This window comes from Ischnura elegans, chromosome 1 (genome assembly GCF_921293095.1).
Source record: "Ischnura elegans chromosome 1, ioIscEleg1.1, whole genome shotgun sequence".
Classification (NCBI taxonomy): Eukaryota; Metazoa; Arthropoda; class Insecta; order Odonata; family Coenagrionidae; genus Ischnura; species Ischnura elegans.
Genome location: NC_060246.1, coordinates 56,825,460 through 56,846,658, shown reverse-complemented (window position 1 = coordinate 56,846,658; position 21,199 = coordinate 56,825,460). Strand labels below are relative to the sequence as shown.

The window sequence follows — 21,199 nt, the reverse complement described above, 5'->3', positions numbered from 1 at the left end:
TGCCTTCTCTTTGATAATGACTATCTTGCAGTTGAAACCTATGACCGGAGTAATAACGTTTTGTGGAACAATGCAAAGTGAGTTATTTTCCACTTCATCTTTTGCACAGTTTGAAAGCCTGTTTACACCATACAGCTGTAAAACTCGCTATTTTCAACCATTAATCTTTCAATTTTTCTGGAGGAGGGACCTTGCACCTCCCAATTACCACGGCGGGTATGCAATACCCCTACACCCTTAAGTGTTAATTGTGCCTAAAACCCCCTAGCCATAATAGGGTGGTTTCCTATTATTTTTTTATTGCCTAAATCGAAAGATTATTACTCCTGGAGTACGCATTTTACGCTCTTAGATTTTTGAATGATGATACCTATTTTTCGCGATTAAACGAAAAGTGAAAATTTTCAAGCGCGCAAAAACACGACGCCTACAGTCCGGCCGTCGAGAGTTGCCCGATGACAGTTCAAAAGGAGGGGCGGAGAACCCTGCGCCTGCACGGTTTGCAACCAATTGCTGTCCCCCAAATGCACCTCATACCCTCGCCCAGTCATACAACGTTGTCTCATGGATATGAAGCACTGAAACAAGCCTGAGCCACCAAAACAAGCCCTTTCTGCGAATCGCCAAAACAAAGGAATCTTCCTTTGGGTCCTTCACGCTCGTCGTCCCTTCTGGTTCCTTTCTTAAGGGAACCCTTATGTTTACGTGTGGTGTGGGCGTTTCCATTTCTTACCTGGCAACCTTGCCCCCTACTCCTCCTAGCTGTCATCGGACAACTCTCGGCGGCCGGACTGTAAGCAGGAATGCGGCCAGGAAAAGTCCGTGTGATGAATATCTGGTTCCAGCTGTCGCCGTGTGAGATGACCTTAGGGCGAGGCTTTGAGCGCTGATACGACGCAGGCTGCTAGCAGGTAGCAGAGTAACCTGCTAGCAGGTAGCGCTTGGCTTAAATAAGGATTACTATTACCCTATCAAATGGAGGAAACTTTCCGACCTTAGCCAGTTTTGATAGGTGATTATTAAGACATGTTTCCCTGAGCTCTGTGCCTCATGCATGCATTGGTAATCTCAGACAATGCAAAACTCCTATCTACTCCTTTAGAAACTATGTCCCTGTGACGTTACGTGGAGTGGAATCGCATGGGTGCCAATCTGGCCTTTTTCAAATGAGGTTAAAATTGACCATTGCCATTCGTCTAAACTGGGATTTCTAAAACCAAACAATTTGTATATTATGAATACACTAATGGTGTTGTAATGTGAAAATTAATATTTGTAGGGTTTTGCATTTTTACGTTCAAGGTGATGATGAATGTTTGTTTTGTTATATATTTACGTTGCCAATATAAAAGTGATTGTTGTTACGGCCTTGGGATATAGAAGACGAATAAAATAGTTATTTGTAACGAAGACGTAAAGAAGATTTTTTCTTCCGTTTTTTGACAGATTATGAGACTTAGTTGCACTAAGTGTTGATGCGAAGCGAAGTTTTTCTTTTGATGGTGTGAACGGCGAATACGTTTGAGGTTAGAAGAAGTGAACCCCATAATTGTTCTTTGTAAGTTCGGAATCATCAAAAATGGCGGAAGAAAAGAAGACGTGTATCCCAATACTCGACAGCGATAATTACGATGTATGGGCTGTAAGAATTGAAGCTTTTTTAATGAAGAAAGATTGTTGGGAAGCGGTAAAAGGTTTCCATCCATACATAACATTCGGCAGTGATGGAAACGAGATAGAAATGGAAGACGAAAGCCAACTCCCACCACAAGAGGTTAGGCGCCGTCAGCGACAAAATCAACAGGCCAGAGCCATTATCATACAATACGTAGATGATTCATTTTTGGATGATATCGTGGGACTGGACCTAGCGAAGGATATGTGGGAAGCATTAAGAGACATGTGCACCACTTACGACGTGTTCCAGGAGATAATGTTCCTAAAGGAAATGGTAAATACCGAAAAAACGGAAGACCTTTCCATGATGGAGTACATGAGCAAGATCCAGAATTACAACCGTAAAATTACTAAGTGTGGCATTAATCTCCCGGATAGAGCACTGGCTGCGTTCTACCTCATGGGTCTGCCTCGAGAAAAATATGCTGGGTTTATACGAAGTATTTACAGAACAAATGAAGGAGACATAACATCCAAATATGTTAAGTCCCAACTCCTGCTAGAAGAGAAGAGAATGAAAAATGAGGATTACGCGAAGACAGAAGAACACAAGGCTCTCAAGGTAAAGAAGAAGCCAAACATACCTAAAGTAAGCAGTGAAAATAAATCACAAAATGCTCCAAAGAAACCTATTGGGAGGAGATACATTTGTTTCACATGTGGAAAGGAGGGGCATACTGCAAGATTTTGTCCTGCCATACAGAAGCAAGATGAAGAAGAGAAGAAGTCATCAGCATCAGTAGTATCAAGAGGCTATAAAGTACTCTGCATGCAAAGAAATCCAAACCATGCAAACAACGGCATATGGATACTGGATTCAGCAGCATCGGATCACATGAGCCCTAGGAAAGATTTGTTTGTTGATTTCAAACCCCTCTCTGGAGAAGTAACTGTGGGTGATGGTACATCACTAAAAATAGAAGGTCAAGGATCAGTGACCATCCAGATGTCGAATGAATGTGGTGGATGGAAAATAAAGTTAACTAATGTGTTATATATTCCTTGCCTCCAAGACAATTTGATTTCGGAAGGGAAATTAGAAGAGAAGGGCTTGACCATTGTGAGGAGAGACGGAAAGACTACTGTTAGCGACGAAGAAGCTACTCTGTTCCAGGGGTATCGCGTTGGTTTCCTGTATTACCTCACTACTGAAGGGAGTGCTTCTATTTCACAAATAAGAAAAAAAGCTGAAGAACATGAAGGTATGAAAGCATGTAAAATTGCAGCAACAACATGGCACAACCGTTTGGGACACCTGCACCATGAAGGGGAAAGAATCGTAGTCGAGCAGAAGAAGGCTTCCAGAGTTTCTTTTGCAAAGAGGCACACACACCTTGAACCAATGGACCGGGAGAAGAGGTTGGCTGAAGTAGAAAAGCTGGAGACATCGCTTCAGGAGGCAGAGAAAGAGGCCAGCGATTGGAAAAGGAAAGCAGAAGTTAGTAAGGCAATATCAGCGGCTGACCAGGCAGAAATGGATGCCTTCAAAAGTCGTTTGTCCACAGTAATGGCCAAGGAAGAGCATGGTGACCAGCTAATACTATTCCTAAATGAGTGTTTGAAGAGCAAAGATAGTACTATTAAGGAGAAAGAATTAGAAATGAAGGCAATGGCAGAAGAACATAGGAAAGAAAAGAAAAATTTAACGATGCAGCTGATGAAAGAACAGGCAAAAGTCAATAATTTGGAAGATACACTGGAGAAGAAAAATATAATGGTAGAAAAGTTACAAGAAGCCCTCCATAGCATGAATGTTTCTCAAGGCTCAAATGATAACTCACTGGTAATTGCCGCAATGAGATCCGGAAATTTCAAGTCCTCGGAGTATGCTTTAAGAGCCATGATGCAGGCTGCTGAGGCTGAAAAGCTCAGATTAATGGAATTGATGGCTGTATTGAATAAACGCCTGAAGGAAGAGCAATCACAGAAAGACTACGCCTTGAAACAACTGGAGATGGAAAAACGAAAGCAGGAGAAGACGATGACTTGGGAGGAGCTCGAGGCGAGAGGTGGAGAGCCAGAGGAGGTGACACCCATCCAGGGGCCAGGGGAGATAATCATCGCCTGTGAAAATGAGCCTGCCTATGAAGGAGTAGCGGAAGGTGGTCTACCACATAGGTCTCAGAGACAGAGGAATCCCAAGACCTGTCCCTGCTGCAGAAGGTCCAGATAGCAACATTCCGGAGGATGCAGAGGAGGCACTGAGTGGACCAGATGCGGAGAAGTGTCATTATATCATATATCAAGAAGTATTATTAAATATGATTATATGTCATACATCAAGAAGTATCATTGTATCAGGGAGATGGTAAAAACAGGGGAGGTTTCATTCCAGTTAGTCAGATCAAAAGATAATGTCGCTGACATGTTGACAAAGCCACTGTCAGGAACTAAGACAAAAGAATTTTGTAAGATGTTAAATCTTAAGGAGTGCTTAGAGATTTATATTTCAAATTATTATTTTGTCAATCCCGAGGGGAGGTGTTAGAATACGTTATTAACAAAATAAGCAGCGCCTGGGTGGAATTCGAATAGGCGTTGCCAACGTATTGTTTATGCATGATGTTTTTTGTGTTCCTTTCCATCATCCTCGAACGAGGGGAGGTGTTGTAATGTGAAAATTAATATTTGTAGGGTTTTGCATTTTTACGTTCAAGGTGATGATGAATGTTTGTTTTGTTATATATTTACGTTGCCAATATAAAAGTGATTGTTGTTACGGCCTTGGGATATAGAAGACGAATAAAATAGTTATTTGTAACGAAGACGTAAAGAAGATTTTTTCTTCCGTTTTTTGACAAATGGTGGGTAAGGAATCGAAATCAATGCATTACGTTTTCTTTGATGAAGGTAACTACCTTATTCTTAGCTTCGTCCCTGTTGACATGTATACTGTATTTTGATGTGTTCTATAAAACAACTATCAAGTTATCACCCAGTAATGATGGGTAAGTTCAATTAATTCCTAAAAATATTCCCGTAAAAATATATATAACATATAAATATCCCAGGTTGGGCAGAAGCACAGGACACAAAAAGAAAAAAAAACACTCACAGAACTAAATTTTCAGTAGTATACATCCACCTTCCTCAGAGTTAGGTAGGAGACTGTAGGTAAAGGATGAAAGATAGCCAAGGGAAGGAGAAATAGTGGGGAGGTAGGGTCCAAAGGGTATATTTTTCTTATCGGGAGAAAAACAAGCTGCACTTAAAAAATGTTTTAATTTTTGCACAGATTATGCACTAGATTTATGTCATGAATATTTACTCAGACATAGAAAACAGTTAACACAAGCATTTCATCACACTTGAACGAAGACTCAACACTGACTACCAGAATCGTGAAAAGGGATTTTTTTTGCACAAAAATTTTCAAGGAAAAAGCCATGAATTTCATTTTTACAGAGGGTGGGTAATATCTGAAGGAATATTAGAAAAAATAATTTGGCTTGATTCACATATTGCCTCAGGTCAAAATTTGATGTTTTTTGCCATGCCATGTTTTTGATGCAAATTTTTCTAAAATCTTATGAAACATCTGAGTTTAGAGAATATTCAATAGCCCCAAGGATATTTTTCAATTAGTATTTGGAATCCTCATGACTTCTATAGTAAACCTGCAAATTTTCATAAGAATTGGATAAAAAGTATTGCTGAGGAAAATTATTTCCCTCGGGAGGTACAAGTGCCTCAGGAGGTACAAGTGCCTCTGGATACCGAATTCTTCGAAAAACTGCAGTTTCACCCTAATTTCAAATGGTCGTGAAAAAAACTAGTAAGTAGAGATAGCCAAGAAATATTTTACACTGTATCATTCCTACATTGAAGGATGAAATTCGCCAAGTTTCATAAAAATCCGAGTCGGTGGGTGTCATGCCTGGATGAACTGACATTGAATGACCCAAATTGGAACAGTTTCTATTTTACGTATATGCAAATACACAAGTTGAGTGGTTACATGGAGCATTTATATGTTCATTCACACATTCTTACAATTAGACAATGACTTGAACGGGTTACTGTATCGTGTAAACAAGCCTTAGGATTTTACCAGTGAAGCATGGATATGCAAAAGATACACAAAGCAGGGCCTATACTAAAAAAAAAAAGCAATTCAGTCTAGTACGATACATGTTACAACCCTTTCTTCAAGGAAGACCCCTGTATTGAACCATATTGTAAGATTATAAACAGCCTCGAAAAATTCATCAATAGTTGGACCTAAGGAATTCATGAAATTAATTAACAAACTCTGAGAATTGTGGAATGAATACCCATAAATGTTTACACAAATTTGGGACTATCAAATAAATTTTTTGCCGATGATTCCTCCCTTGCTACCTTTTCGCAGGAAGAGAGGAAATATTGCTCTTAGGGTATTCAATAGACATCAGAATAACGTAACATCTGGGAAACAGCAGTCTGGGCCTATAGCCTATGAATAATGGTTAATCTCATACTCACATGAATATTAAGTTGGCGGCCCACAAAAATAGGAAAGAAGGAAGTGACCCAAATGCTTCATGAATGTAGGCGTAATCTCCGCCAGATTTTGGCACACTCGTACCTAATTCTGCATAACACAAAGCTCCAATTGTAGAGAGCATTCCACATAACACCCATACTATCAAAGAGAAACCAACTGAACCAACTTCTTGTATGACCCCTTTGGGCGAGATAAATATTCCTGAAAAGTAAAGCGTAAATTTGAATTCATAGCCATTTCAATAATCAAGTATTCCCCATGATGCAAGGGCAACGAGAAACTGCAATCACTGGACAACATTAAGGATCTCACCTGATCCAAATATGATGCCCAAAATAATAGCAACACCTTCCAAAAGACCAAGTTCTTTCTTCAGTTTAACCTTTTCCACAGGTCCATCATCATTCGTCCGGTCAGGAGACATGAGATCAGTTTCCAATGAAGTTCTACCCATTATGAATCTTAACAAAAATGATCTAATTAATAAAAGCGCGTTCTTGCTCACATGATAAAATAAATTTCAGAGGTTTAAAATTTCAATAAAGTCAAATACTCATTCACGTCGGTCTCAGTGAAAAGTCAATAACAAGAAGGCCTCCCCAACGTACCCAAGGCAAATTCATTACAACGCGTCAGTATTGACCACGAACACGTGTTGTAATACCTTACCTGACTACACAATGATACAAAAATAAGTATGTCTTCAATGACGGCCCTTCCTTCCAACAAATAAAGTGTCTCTTTTTACTCAAATGCCACGTTTAATAGAAGATTCACCCGCCTTAAAACGAAGAATAGAAACGCGTGGTAGTAACAGCAGTAGAGGCTGATGCAAGCAAAAAGTAAATAAAAAAACATTCATAGAATTCGCAATGGTGTACAGAATCTGGCAATCAAATTTTCTTTTGCCAGTTCATGAGCGGTATTGGGCACAAAATAAAAGAGCATATTCAGTTACACTTACAAATTCTCTAGTACAGAAATGGAAGTTAAATTTCGTGTTACTTGCGCAGGGCGCCTTTCCCTTTTAGGAAAAACACGACCGATGGCCGTTACGTGTGTACTGGGTTACGGGCGTACGCGTAGATTTTATTAGATTTATAATTGGTGAGTGGAGGGGAAAATCCTATGACCAAACATGATTTTTATTTTGGTAAACGTTCCTTTCGGACTCCTGTAATTGACGAACCCTATAGCCAATCAATCGACGCCCCCCCAAGGGTCACTGCTGAAGAAATAGAAATTCGTTTGCGTGTTAACAGAGTTAATTTTTTAGGCTGGGGTGGTATTTCTTTTTCAGTTTTGATCTATAGTTCCATTTCTGCACTCTGGACCACTCCATCGTGGTGTTATATCTGTGTAAAAAGTGGGACAGATTCTGTTATTTTCTATTATTAGATAGGTCTTAGGTTGTTTCATGGAGATTACAGTGTGTGGTAGCATGTATACATGTATCATTCAGAATGACCAGGACATTGGAAATGGTACCCTTCAGAAGGCGGTGCATCGTAATACACACTTATTGTTACACCTTGCTCTTGTAAAAAAATAATTAATGGCGTAATCTTGATTAAAATATAGACTCCAATACTCGTATCAATCCTTAAAAATTCTATGGGGTAAAGCTGGTTTGTTCATTGTAAGGAATTGATTGGTACAGCTGGGACGCTGCGACTCCAATTAGATACAACCAACCAATTTGTTGGTGCGGTTTTTAATGTGCGATTTGGGCATCAAGAAAATAACAAAGGTCTTCATTTTGAAAATTATGTTCATATGAAAAAATTTCATCCATTACCCCACGTAAAAGTGGTGGTAATTATTCAAGAGCATCGCCCTGGTGATTTTCATGGGACGTACACTGGGGAAGGGGGAGGAAAGGTTATCTCCAGGAAAGTTTTCAATGGGTCTCACATAAAGCCATTCTACCTCGTGTGAATGAAGACTTAACAAAGGGGGGGGGGGGGGAATAGCCCCCTGAAGACTTCACCATCACAAACTGTACGACATCATTTCGCTGATAACTCAGGCTCATACACTAGAATAGACCACTCCACCAGATTCCATGAAACTTTCGCTTTCATTCTGACTCTGGTGTTCCTACCACTTGCCCATCCATTCCTCTACATGACCCACGTTTCTTTTGAGGAACCAAGTTTGGCAGTCCCTTAAGGCCGTTTTACACGGGGCACGGAATTAGAGCTGCATTAATTTCTAAAATGGCGTGGAATTGAGCGAATGCATGAACTAAACTAGAACGGGCTATTTTGCCATCTCACGTCCACGCATTCTCGCAAGTGTTCTAGCTTTTTACACGATTTACCGCTTCACACGATGCAATTTTGACTGTGCCTTCGTACACACGTCAGATTGTGCAAGTATGTGCCCCGTGTAAAATGGCCTTTATATAATGGTTGAAAGAAATCTTAATCTTCTCAACTATTCTATCTTATAATAATCATTATATGAATGGGTACTTATCTTTGAATGCGTAATTTAAGTTTATAGCCTCCAGTAAAGATTTCTTGGATGTTAAGGTCTGCAAGTATTGCGATCAATATTTTCAACTTTTGAAAAGTTAATGTAAGGTACAAGAGTAGTAAACCCAACCAAAATAAATTTTCAAACCCACTCATAGCTAGCTCCCGTGAACAGTAGTTAGAGTGATTATGTGTTCTGATGAAATCCTTGCACCAAGTTCTTATGATGGGAGTTTTTCCATCTTATAATTTCTTTCTCTAGTTAATTCCATTCTCAATCATCAATGGACTCATTCACCAATTTCTTAAATTGTAATAGAGTTTGAAAAAAAGAGACTTATTATTTAGTTTTTCAATCTGACACATACTTCAAGAACTATTTATGACAAATTGATGTCCCCTGGCAGAGAAGTTAATCCTTTCACGCTGGATGCCAGGTGGAGCTTATGGGCATTTTCATATACAGTAGACCTAATGTCGGGTGTAGCTCTCGCAGACTTTTCAATGCAAACGACCGGACGTTGGCTCCGGCCAATGCAAGGGAAGAGAAGTGACCACTTAGGTGTAAATTGTTGGATGCATTCATGCCCGGCCTGAGACCCAGCTTAGCGAGTCCTAAGGGCCACTCCTCCACAATTAAGCCCAACCCTCCCACTCATTTATGATCATCCTCACCGCAGGAATACGTTGTGAAGTGGTTATATTGTCAATAGTTTTTTCAATGATATATTTAGTTGCATATTATATTTTTTTTACTTTGAAATGAATTCTTCCTTTTGTTCTGTGAGAAAGCAATTTTTAAACAAAATTTTAGGGTTAAAATAAATGCACTTCTGGAGTTATAGCCTTATTACATTGTATATACTGTTGTTATTAATGCTAGAAACCTGTTTTAAAGTCCACAATTTAAAAAAATGTTAGTAATTCTTATAGAAGAGTTAATTATTGAAAATTAAATACAACGTTTGGATTAAAAAAACCCTAGTAATGCAGTAAGTTGACTGTGGGTTCGTGCTATGATGGGGTTGTAGTCCAGTGACCGGGGTAAGGGAGGGGTGCCCCATTGAGCTGAGTCCCAAATCTGAGGGATGAAAATACCAGGGTAACTCCACCCCAAAAAAGAGCACTGTACCGAGAGGTTTAAAATATTCTCATGCTACTCGTAGCACGAAAACATTTTCCTATATATAGTAGGCGCTGGCAGGAAAAAGTTAATGGTGTCACGAGCTCATGCCAAGCAGTTCACCACTTCCCAGCTCCTCCTTAGATCTTCATTGCTGTTTATACCCTTGTGAGTGATTCATTCTCTTGATGAAAGTTTCTCCCTGAGGTGGCACTTGAACCAGAATTTTAATGATGTAACAACCTCAAGAAAATATGGGCGGCAACTTTTGTATTTTCTTTTTTAAAACTAGGAGGGAACAGCTCAATGGAGATTTTAATTTCATTCTATTCTATCTTTCCTTTCGATCCATTGAGTACTTTTAAATGCAATTTAAAGTCTGAACGAACAAACCTATTCCTCAACTATCAAGGTATTTCCTTTTACGAGTAGCAAGATCCGACAGTAAATAGGACACAAATATTATAAATTTTAAGGAAATTAAAAAACTTTTCTTTACTTAAAAGTTAATGGTGGCCAATTGATTCTTACATTTTTCAACCCTAGACAGCTTCCAAATCAAACAAAGTTATTTGTAAAAAATGATATTTACATGAATAAATGCACTCATATGGAATTATGCAATGATCTGGATTAAATTTTATCACTAATCACAAACACATTTTTTATGGCATGAAAGTTCTTTGTAATACACGCTATGGATAACAATGACCAAGAGATTTTTTTCAGTAAAGAAGGCAATTGGTCACTTCATCAAATTTCTTCCAAATAATTCATGCAGTCCATTTCTTATGACTCAATGTGACGTGTCACCACCATTTGAGGAATATGTCACAACATAAACTAATTATGATAGTTTTTAAACACCCCCTCTCCTGAAAGAAAGAAACACACAAGCTCTTGGGAGTTGTTCAGCTTTCAAAGGTCAGGATGAAGGAAGATATTAAGAAAAAGTATCTTATGGCTTCCAAAGTCTAAGCAAACCATCTTCACTGTATGAACACAGTAAGTTTTGGTGAGGATGATGGGCCAAACCAATCACATCCTTCTCATGAATCTGAAATAAATTTAAAAATGAAATAAGACGTACATAATAAGCTATAAAGCCAACAACCAATTGCTGAAAGGCATAAAACCCTTAATTGAGTTAACTCGTGATTTGCACAATGCATGGTGATGAATGGTACCCATAAATATTTTGAATTGGTTTATGCCTTCCAGTATGCATAAAAAATATCCCACCTTAATCCTATACTTCTATACTCAAAGGGTAACCAAGCATAAGCATGGAGAACAGTAAAGAAACTATAATATAAATGATCTCGAATGCACATGAAACACTTAGAAGGGAAATTACGAAGAAATATATACCTACTCCAGAAAACAATTGTTTCAGGCCACAATATTATAACATAGCAAACTCCCGATTATCCGGACTAATGATGGGGAGAGGTTGCACGAATATTCGGAAAACATGAATGGTCCAAACTTTCACTTAAATTTATTGTAATTTTCACCAATAACATAACTTAATCAATCTATTATTATCTACAAACATTTTATGTTATTTTAGATTGCTTTCCGGAATCATTGATAGCTTCCTTTCCCGACTGCAATCGTTTTAAAGGCGATAACATGATTGCACTTGTATTCTTACTGCTTGGTGTAACACCTGGTTCCCAAAAACTGCCCATCAGTGGCTGCAAAATCATGTATGTATTCAGAAACGTAGTTTGCACGAATGCATCAAAACCACTGTGTGACATCAGAAAATAGTCAGGGACCATGCCACATCTCGCACAAGTTGCCCAGGATGTAGCTGCTGTGGGACGCGAATCTGTGATAACTGATAGCGATCGCACACTGCGGTGCTAAGGAAACAGGAACACAGAACTTCCGTGATGGCAACTGGCACACGATCACCCCATCGCCGAGCAGTGGATACTGGAAACTAGGGTTTATGGCAAACTGTCTATGCAAGCCAGTGCCTGGCTATGACTCAAGCTATATTTACTTCCACTTCCCCCAATGCCTTCACTTCTACTCATCTGCTTCCACTATTCCCTTCCTCTCCAGTTTGACCTTGAATAGTCACGGTGTAAACATGCCCAAGTGTGACGAAATCTCCGGTTCCCTTGGGCCGTATTCAACCGCATTAGAGTCCATGGCAATAATTGTGCATTTGCGATATGAAATATACATGACATGGTAGTGGTTAACATTTTCCTTAATTTACGATAGGTTAACTGATGAAGAATCTTCTAAAATTACTAAAGAGTTTTTTTTCCCGCCCACCACTTTCGTTGTCTGCAATGCTGGATCAGATGTCCAAGTAAACTTGAATCATTCCTAGTCAGCAAGTAAATAAAATCGTTCCGTTTTACAAATGGAATTCTAATGGAAATAATAGGCCCAGTGAAGCCATACATTAAGATGCAAATATCCTGGTGCTTATATGTGTCCGATTTTATTTTATTTTTATAGAGATTGCAAAAAACATCAAAGGAGTGTGACCTCATGTATGGATTAACCGTACCGGGTAATCGGGAGTCTGCTGAATAATATTTATTCGCCACCATCGCACATTTATAACTTAGATGGTAGTAATTCTAAAAGCATACATACATTTAGAGTTCTCTCCAGCTTTCCTGATGCAGTAGAGAAGCAGTACAACACCAAATCTTCACCAACACAATAAATCCATTCTCCTCTTGGTGATGAACAGGCACACACAAAGTCTCCTCCTTCTCTCTTTCCACTTGAGAATGATCGCACAATCTGGAAATCACATAATTACAAAAACATCAGCTAACTTTTCAATTAAAGGAGTTATTTTAGCAGTGAACCCATTATATCTGCAGGCGTGGACAACAAGGGCCAATAAAATTAATCTGAACTTCACCAATGAACGAATACACTTAACCAATTGTGAATTTTATATTGTAAGCATCAGCAAATCCCATGCATAGCGAGTGAAGAGATGTTTTGCCAAAATTTATAATTTTCAAGATACATATTTATCTTTTTATGACAAAAAGATGATTTATAAATACTCATAAAAAAGCAAACTACACATAAAAACTGAAGCCATTTTTCTGCCACATGCAGTTTCACAATATTTTGTCAAATAGCACCTGAGCACTGCGAGAGTAAGGAATATGTTTCTGCACGATTATACTCAAAGGTGTATTTCCTTAAAGCACCATTTTGGTGATAATTATTTATAACCTTTTTCAAAGCAAATACCTAAACAAGCAAACAAGAAAAATGTCCAACTTCTTACGAAACTAAATTTAACAAGTCTCTCACAAATATTTACATAAAATGATTATGATAAAACATATATTGCTTGTTCAAGGGGATGGTGATAAAACATACCTGACCCTGCATATTCATGATGACCACAGTATTGGTTCTATTACAAACCACAAAATGTTCAGGATTTTTAGGAAGGAGATGAATGCCATTCACAGGAACATCTGTGCCAGCACCACCCCCTCCACCAAGAGACTTGAAAGTTCCTATGCACTCAGTTGACTTGATGCTCCATGCACGCACTGTGCCATCCGATGAAGCACTGTCAGAGTAAACAATATTCATTGAAACCTAGAGCAAGAGGCTTAAATTCAAAGTACACACGAAAGATAAATATGGAGAAATATCGACCTTTTAATGCCACACCTGACACCACTTGCATTATAGTAACTACAGTAAAACACTGATATGAGATTGACTGCATCAATTGGGGCAAAGCTTCTTCCTCAAACATTTTTATAGAAATGGTAGTAGCAATTAACAGAAAAATCATGAAAACACGTCTACATTTAAATATGAAAGTAAACCCTCGATACTAGCATTTAGTACCACAGACAGACGACACACAAACTTAGCATACAGGGACATTAGATCACAACCCACCTAAGAATTCCATGGCCATCAGGAGTGAACACCACCTCATTAACAAAAGACGAATGCCCTCTAAATTCCTTCAGGGTTTTTCCCGACTTCAGCCCATGGATTCTAAATAAAGAAAAACATCACCCAGTAATATTAGCAGTAATATAATAGTAAACCTTACTAATTTTTTTTTCCTTTATTTCCAGTAAGTATACCAGGACTAGCCAAGGTAATAACTATACGGAGTCACCCTCAATACACAAATTGTGCGAAAACTCCACAGAGAAAAAAATCATTCTCCTTGACTGGGATTCGAACTCGGACCTCCTGATTTCCAGTCATGTGCTTTATAGCCAGTTCATCTACCAAGGGGTCTTTCTCCATTTTATGCAATGCAGGTGACTTCGTAAAGTTATCACCAAGGCTAGTCTTGGTATACATAAAATATAGATATTGACTAAAGTTGAATCGATTTCTTTTATGGACACAGTTGAAAAGTGCATGAATTAAATGAAAAAAAATTAATACAACACCGTTGGTTCCAAAATTGCAAGCTAATTCTCAGGTTAATTAGAAATCAACCAATCACCACGTTAATTTTCGTGCTTATTTCACCAAGCTCAGCAATTATTTTTTCAATTAATGATGACATACGGGTACTGGAATCTCATGCTAACTGTTCTGTATTGATGATTTATTGCTAATTTATCATATACACTGGTCTTCACTCTTTTCATAGTGAACATTCTGATAACAATTGGCAAATAAAATTATTTGAGCTTGAATTTCTTGGTATTAATTCTGGTAAATAACCAAAGATTTGTCCAATAATGAAAGACTGTGCATGTAGGAGCTAATCACACACTTTCACAATATCTGCCATCAAGAAGAAATAATGCCATACCTGATAGTTGCATCAAATGAAGCACTCAAAACTTGGCCATTATCCCGGGAAAACTGAAGACATGTAACTCCTTTGGCATGAGCTTTCTCAAAACGTCGCAAACACTGCCCAGTATTCACTTTCCATATCTTGACTTTTCCATCTCGAGAACCAGATGCCAACATTTCTGAATCTCTGCTGAAGGCAACACATAAAACAGCATCTTCCATCATCATGAATTCATCCTATTAATGGGGAGATCAAACTTCATTAGACCAAAATAAAGTCAACCTTGGAGGGATCAATTATTTAATTGTCATAGGCATCAAAGGTTTTTTTTAAATAACTCATCTATTAAACCAATAATGAATTTACATACAGGGTGAAAAAATCATTTGGCTTCACTGGTATTTGATCTTTCACGCATGTATACTACCAGTTCCAGCCTGAAATTTGGCTTGAAAAAAAAAAAAGATGACTAGGTGAAGAGACCAGTAACATACCTGGCCAGCAATTCTGAGATCTGGATTCGAATCCTAGCTAAGCCAAATGATTTGTGCATGGCACATTCCACCCTTGGTATAAATTTGCACCCATACAAGGTGAAGTTCCTTGTTTTGCTCGGTACTTTGCCATCAATAATTGGCAAAAGGTGGTTATTAGAACCTCCACGTGAGGAATAGCATTACCATAATCAAACTACAGGTGAACAAATCAATCAATACAAAATAATCTATCGATTCCTGAGTGAATGCTCACAAATAAAAGACAGTTTCCAAGCTTTTTTTTCCTTCACAATGGATGACTCATTGTGCTATTATGTTAAAAAGACAGTAATGTGTTTGTCTGGTTATATGGTGCATTTTTAATGTATCCTTATGTGCATACATTTAGGCATTAATTTGTATGTCATAATATACACGTAACTGTGAGTGTGTAGGTGTAAAACTGTGTAACCAGGCCTTCAGACAAGGTGAATCAATATCACTCCTGATGAGTAAACAGCTGGTTCAATTGAGGATTGCTTTTCCTTGACATTGTCAAATTATCCTGATTATAATATTGCAACAGCTTAAGCAGGTAAAAACATTATTTGACATTTCTTTACACAATACATTAACATGTACGAATTAATGTATGTTTGCACAAACAATTTTTGTGGACCATAATGGAACATGTGCGAAAGCATGAACCAAATTAAAACAGGTTTTATTTTCTGTTCATGAATTAGCACAAGTTAGTAGGCTACATAGTGCATTTTTGTGTTCATAAATTTAGACATTAACTCGTATGGGTTAATGTACCCTGTAAACAGGCCTTTAGACACAGGAAATATTAGACAATAATTATTTTCAGTCACAGAAATTTATATCACATTTCCACTTTAGTTTCACTTTTGACCATCTAATGAGCAAGGAGAAAACAAACCTTGGCTTGGTATTTAAGATCCTTACGAATTTTTCCTGTAGTAAAATTCCAGACCTCAACAAAACCATCCACACTTCCTGTGACAAGATATTGCCCATCAGGTGAGAATCGTGCACATTCAACATGTGATTTAGTACCAAATTTAATTTGCTTGGAGAGCTGGGTTGGAAATTTCTCTTCTTCCTGAAAAATATAAAATTTACCATAAAAATAGTTAATAAGCCAGAGCAAATGATTAGTATCACCTGACTTTAGCATAGATAGGTGTGTAGCACATTAAGGTAGGGTACCCAATTTAATGCCTAGAAAAGCATGAGAATATTCTATTACTTCAGCCAAATTATCAAGAGACGAGGAAGTGACAAAATATAGAGCCAACCAAATTTGATGTTTTTATACTATGCTAATTTTGACATTTTTGCATCACCTGCATATACATATACAGTTTTTAAGTTTCGTGGAAAAAACATAAGCAAGAGATTTTTAAGGTTTTACTATCATTTAGTAAAATTCCAAGAAAATTACTGCTTAACAAACCTGGTCTCGTATGGCCGCCTTTCCTCTAAATAAATCAATAGTGGTTCCAGGAGGAAGTAGACCTTGATGCTGTTGCCACTTAAGGGCTTGCCCTAACAGGGCAAGAAGACGAGAAGAAGGTACCACAGACACTTCACCAGCTAAGGCCTGTGCGATTCCTGCCCGCCTTTTCTCTTTTGTGCTGCCATCAGGATATGCCTCACGGGGGTCAAAGTATGATCGTGCCAGTAAATTTTCTGTAATAGTTACAAGATCCATTAAAATGCAAAATGAAAATTGGTATTACACTGAATCCCATTTGCACTCGCAAAGGTCTCATTGCAAACACACCTAAATGTATATAACGCTCTGGCTCCTGCTGTTTCATCATAATCATAGGATCAGTCTGCCTAAGGAGTGATCGGGCAGCACCAAGCTCACGCAATTCAATGAGCTCCAGCACAACCTAAAATTTTTGGTGATAATTCAATGGTATAAGTTTCTCTCGTACATATATGAGCAAAATGCACACTAATGAACTCAAACATCAACACACAGGACTTGAACAGCTTACCTGTTCATACAAGTCGATGAGTTTTTTGTCCGGAAGCTTTAACGACTGAATAGCTTTAAGTACAGTATCCCAATGTCCATTGTTAATATCGGCGACAAAACCCTCAACACTGTCGACAGTATTAAGGGACACACCGGTTTCTTCCTGCAGTTACGAAAGTCACAGATCATTCAATGAAGCTATGAGAACATTTCAGATAGGGTGAAATAGTACGGAAATTACGACAAACCTGCAATACTTGGAGCGTCCTTGGCAAATTCGACTCCTTAAGATACTGCTGTATAAGTCGAATCACGCTATAAAGAAACCAAATAATTAAACTTGCTACAAAGCCAACGATACCTCAGCGTTTTAATCCATATCCTATCAAAACTAAATAAAACCTCGTACACGAAAGAAAGAATGACTATGTAGTTAAAAATTATGAAAATAAATAAAAAATAATTTCTTATTATGAAAATCAATCTCCCAAATTTATGCCCTCAGAAATTTCAATTGTATATTAACGTATGCTCTACAAAGAATGAAGGCCAAATATTCCTTCGAATATTTCTAAGATAAACTTACGATGAGGGCCAGAAAAATAAATGCATTAAAAATTATCAGGACAGTATTGCATTCAAATTTACAATCATACACTTTTAAAATAGCACTAATACTCACTCAGCAGATTCAATTTCTATTGCCATTTTGGACTAACTCGCAGAAAGACTTTAGTTCAAACTCCAAAGAAGGCTATGAAATCATCCATGAAAGACAGCTTCATTTATAAATATGACTAAATACCATTAACACCGATTACCAAAGTCAACAAGATGCACACCAATAATCTGGACAAATACCTCCATATTATTCGTGCGCATCGCGCGTTGTTGCATCGTAGAAAGCGTAGAAACTTCAAAGAGACGCCACTGTAGCGCGAGCATAGCAACCGCTTATTATTTGTTGATTCAAACATGAACATATATATTTATTATTATGCACGCACGTAAGTTCATGGATAGAAACATACCACTGCAGTAGTACGTGCTGTCCTCCTAGCTCACATCATCAGGCCCCTACAAAATTTTCCTCTTACAATTAATTTCCTTCGAGATTTTCCAGCTTGCCCACTTCCATTATTTTTCTCACATGTCCCCGCATTGTTGCCTCCTTCTGCATCATCTGCATATGTTCTTCTTCTTGGATGTTGGTGTTAAGTACTAGCCAGGATTTGGCACGAAAGAGACCTTAAGGATTTCACAGCCTTGAACCACACTCTCCTGATAGAGCTAAGTACCACACACAGTTTTTAGGCTCCTTTAATTGTATTCCATGTTTTCAGGGAAGACGTAGTTGGTAGGGAAAGCAAATAATTTAGTCGGAGGAACAAAATTTTCATCAAAAACCCATGGTCCAGGTATCATAGGGGGATAAGTTCTTGGATGAGCTCAGAGGTTATGGGGAGATATCAGATAGACTACCAATATCATCATGGGCGGATCCAGGATTTCTTTCTGGGAGGGGCACAAGCACGGTCGTATCCAGGATTTTGTTCTGGGGGGGCACAAAGATACCTCGTTATATAAAACGAACGAAATGAGAATGGGACCGTATTAAAAATCTTGCATATTTTTAAGGGTCTGGGGGGGGCACGTGCCCCCGTGCCACCCCCCTGGATCCGCCTATGAATATCATGGTAAAACGAGATTTAGCAATACTGTGAAAAAATTGTGCAGCATCTTTGCAGCAGATTCAGACAACAATATGGAGTTTATGAAATGCAGCTAGCTATGGCTACTTGTCTTCAGGGATATCTCTTACTTCCCTAGAAAATATTTGTAAGAGTTGAATTTCAGCATACTACATTTATCCCTCCCCAGTCAACACAACAATTATGGCCACAATGTGGCCGAATTGTGGTTTACCTGTGGCAACTTAGGCTATGGCTAGCCACAGCTTACCAAACATGCATAACTATGGCCACACTATGGATCGTCTCAGGAAGGCCACAGATTGGCAAACCAAACATTTGTAAACATAAGTATATTCCGGTTGCTATTCATACAGGTTAGTTGGTAATTTATTAAAAAGGAAGCTGGTTGATTCAATGGATATTTGAAGAAAGTGTATTATCCACACACAAGCCACATTATGGCACGCCACACTATGGCCGGGGGTCAAAACCATTATGGGGCCATAATGGCAACCCACTATGGCCACAATTGTTGTGTTCAGTGGGTCTTTATGGTATCATTCGCACTGAAATATCCAACTATTTTGCCATACAGACAATACATTTCTAAATGACAAAAAATATTAATAACCATATCTTTTCATTGAAGAAAATCAACACCCAAGAAGCAGAATGGCTTATTTTAAAAACTATATAGTAAATGAATAGGGTTAACATGCCCACAGAAGTCAGTGTAAATGAAAAGACAGGTTAATGCAATTCGGTAGTTTAACTTGCCGGTGGTACTGAAATTTGATCATGATGGCAATGAAATTAAATGAAACCTTCAGAAGTACAAGGTCTAGGAGAAAAACAGGCTATATAAAATACATTCTTTGCCAATGATAGAACTTCAAGAATGACTAAAAATAAGAGGCTAAAGTAATGGTTGAGATATTGGGAAGGATCGTGAAGAATAGGAATTTGAAAAACAAAAGAAAGGTTTATTTGAATGTATCTGACAAGGGTAAACTAATTGGCAGTACCAGAGATTGGAAAAATACTGTCCTAAGATGGCATGTTGTATATATTGAAATACAATAACGGGGACCCTGAGTAGCTTTGATGAGAATAGATAGAAAAGTGTCGTGATCGACATGATCAAGGAGGGAGACTTGAGTGGCTGCATCTCCAGGAATCGGGTTTAGGGCACCAAAGAATTGAAATCCACTGGAATCAGATCTCATGAAGTTTTCATGACTGAGGTTGGTGGTGATTTTACAAATGTAACTGCGACGGGCAGGCACACCCTCGTGTCTACCCACAGACTGCACAAATTCCCGTGCTCGTGTCGTCTGGGCACCGGTCAACACCTCCAAGACCAGGGGAAGGGTGGCTTTACTTGACTCATCCTAGGAAATGAGCAAATTATCTTTGCCAGCGAGACAATGACCATGTGTCCAGAAAATTTAGACGTTTATGACTGGTCGAGGAGACGCTGGCCCCATATGCCTCGACGACCGATGACCCAAATTTATGAGCGAGAACCCTTGCCTTCGGCGGATATGGTGACGAGACGACAGTACTGTGCTCAAAGGATCTTCTCGCACCTTGGGACAAAGACATACCATGCACATTGAAAATATCTGACCCTTCGTCATACACATTTCAAAAAATAAATACACAATTTGACACACAGTCATTACAAAAGGTTAGGGATAGAGGATAAGGAAGATGTGGTGGATGAGGAAAAGGCAAATCACATAAAAAGCCTTGCAAGGAAAGAATACTGCTGTAAGAGATCTAAAAACTTGCATACCCAATAAATGAAGCAGCATAAATGGGGGAGAGTTTCAAAAAACATTTGTACGCATGTTACTGGGAAGATGCTATATAAATGAGATTGGAGGAAGAGAATGCAATTAATTTTTTTTACCTTATTTATCTTCACTGTCCGGAAAACCATGGGGGAATCTAATGAATTACAACTTTGGGCAATCACAAACACCCATGCCCCACATGGGGCCACCTACCCAGACAGGACACGAACCTGTGGCCTCCCATTTGGTTGGTGAGAACCTTACCCCACCACCAAGGCGATACTTAGGCATGTTGTACTAACACTGACAGGGGCGGATCCAGGATTTTTTTCTGGGAGGGGCACAAGCAAGGCCGTATCCAGGATTTTGTTCTGGGTGGGGCACAAGGATACCTCGTAATACAAAACGAACGCAATGATAATGGGACCGTATTAAAAATCATGCATATTTCTGAGGGTCTGGGGGGGGCACGTGCCCCCGTGCCCCCCCCCTGGATCCGCCTATGAACACTGACGTCACAACAGACACTCAGCTCTCTCAGAGAGAGAGTGGACTCTTATCTACACCGGATGTAGCGAGCAAGAGCCGAGGCAGCCAGTGGGATGGGGACCGGAAACTGACGTCACCATAGGGAATTTACATGGGATTCTGGACTAAGTGT

The 21,199-nt window shown here is 38.8% G+C and overlaps 2 protein-coding genes across 5 annotated transcripts in view; both read right to left on the bottom strand.

The window, feature by feature from the left end:
* LOC124160994 (large neutral amino acids transporter small subunit 2) overlaps positions 1 to 7,215 on the bottom strand; it is a 40,750-nt gene extending 33,535 nt beyond the window's left edge. Inside the window, exons 1-4 of one of the 4 annotated variants that reach the window (XM_046537139.1) lie at positions 7,128 to 7,215; positions 6,833 to 6,944; positions 6,476 to 6,624; positions 6,142 to 6,364 (exon numbers count right to left, since the gene is read on the bottom strand). In XM_046537139.1, coding sequence (XP_046393095.1) covers positions 6,142 to 6,364; positions 6,476 to 6,617 — 365 coding nt within the window. In that variant the 5' untranslated portion in view covers positions 6,618 to 6,624; positions 6,833 to 6,944; positions 7,128 to 7,215. The other 3 variants (XM_046537147.1, XM_046537134.1, XM_046537156.1) reach the window with 3 other exon arrangements.
* Positions 7,216 to 10,235: 3,020 nt separating this feature from the next.
* Positions 10,236 to 17,934, bottom strand: LOC124160983 (WD40 repeat-containing protein SMU1). Its single transcript, XM_046537123.1, has 11 exons — positions 17,728 to 17,934; positions 17,294 to 17,360; positions 17,065 to 17,208; positions 16,842 to 16,956; positions 16,512 to 16,747; positions 15,975 to 16,157; positions 14,568 to 14,791; positions 13,685 to 13,786; positions 13,145 to 13,343; positions 12,392 to 12,544; positions 10,236 to 10,823 (listed from the first exon to the last, which is right to left on the bottom strand). The coding sequence occupies exons 1-11, from the start codon at positions 17,751 to 17,753 to the stop codon at positions 10,725 to 10,727; spliced, it is 1,548 nt and encodes a 515-aa protein (XP_046393079.1). The 5' UTR covers positions 17,754 to 17,934; the 3' UTR covers positions 10,236 to 10,724.
* Positions 17,935 to 21,199: the final 3,265 nt, after the last annotated feature.

Coding starts and splice junctions, on each gene's coding strand:
- LOC124160983 (XM_046537123.1), bottom strand. CDS start 17,753: ATGGCAATAGAAATTGAATCTGCTGA. Junction 16,158..16,511: donor AGGCGGCCATACGAGACCAG/GTTTGTTAAGCA, acceptor TATATTTTTCAG/GAAGAAGAGAAATTTCCAAC. Junction 12,545..13,144: donor TCATGAATATGCAGGGTCAG/GTATGTTTTATC, acceptor TGTGATTTCCAG/ATTGTGCGATCATTCTCAAG.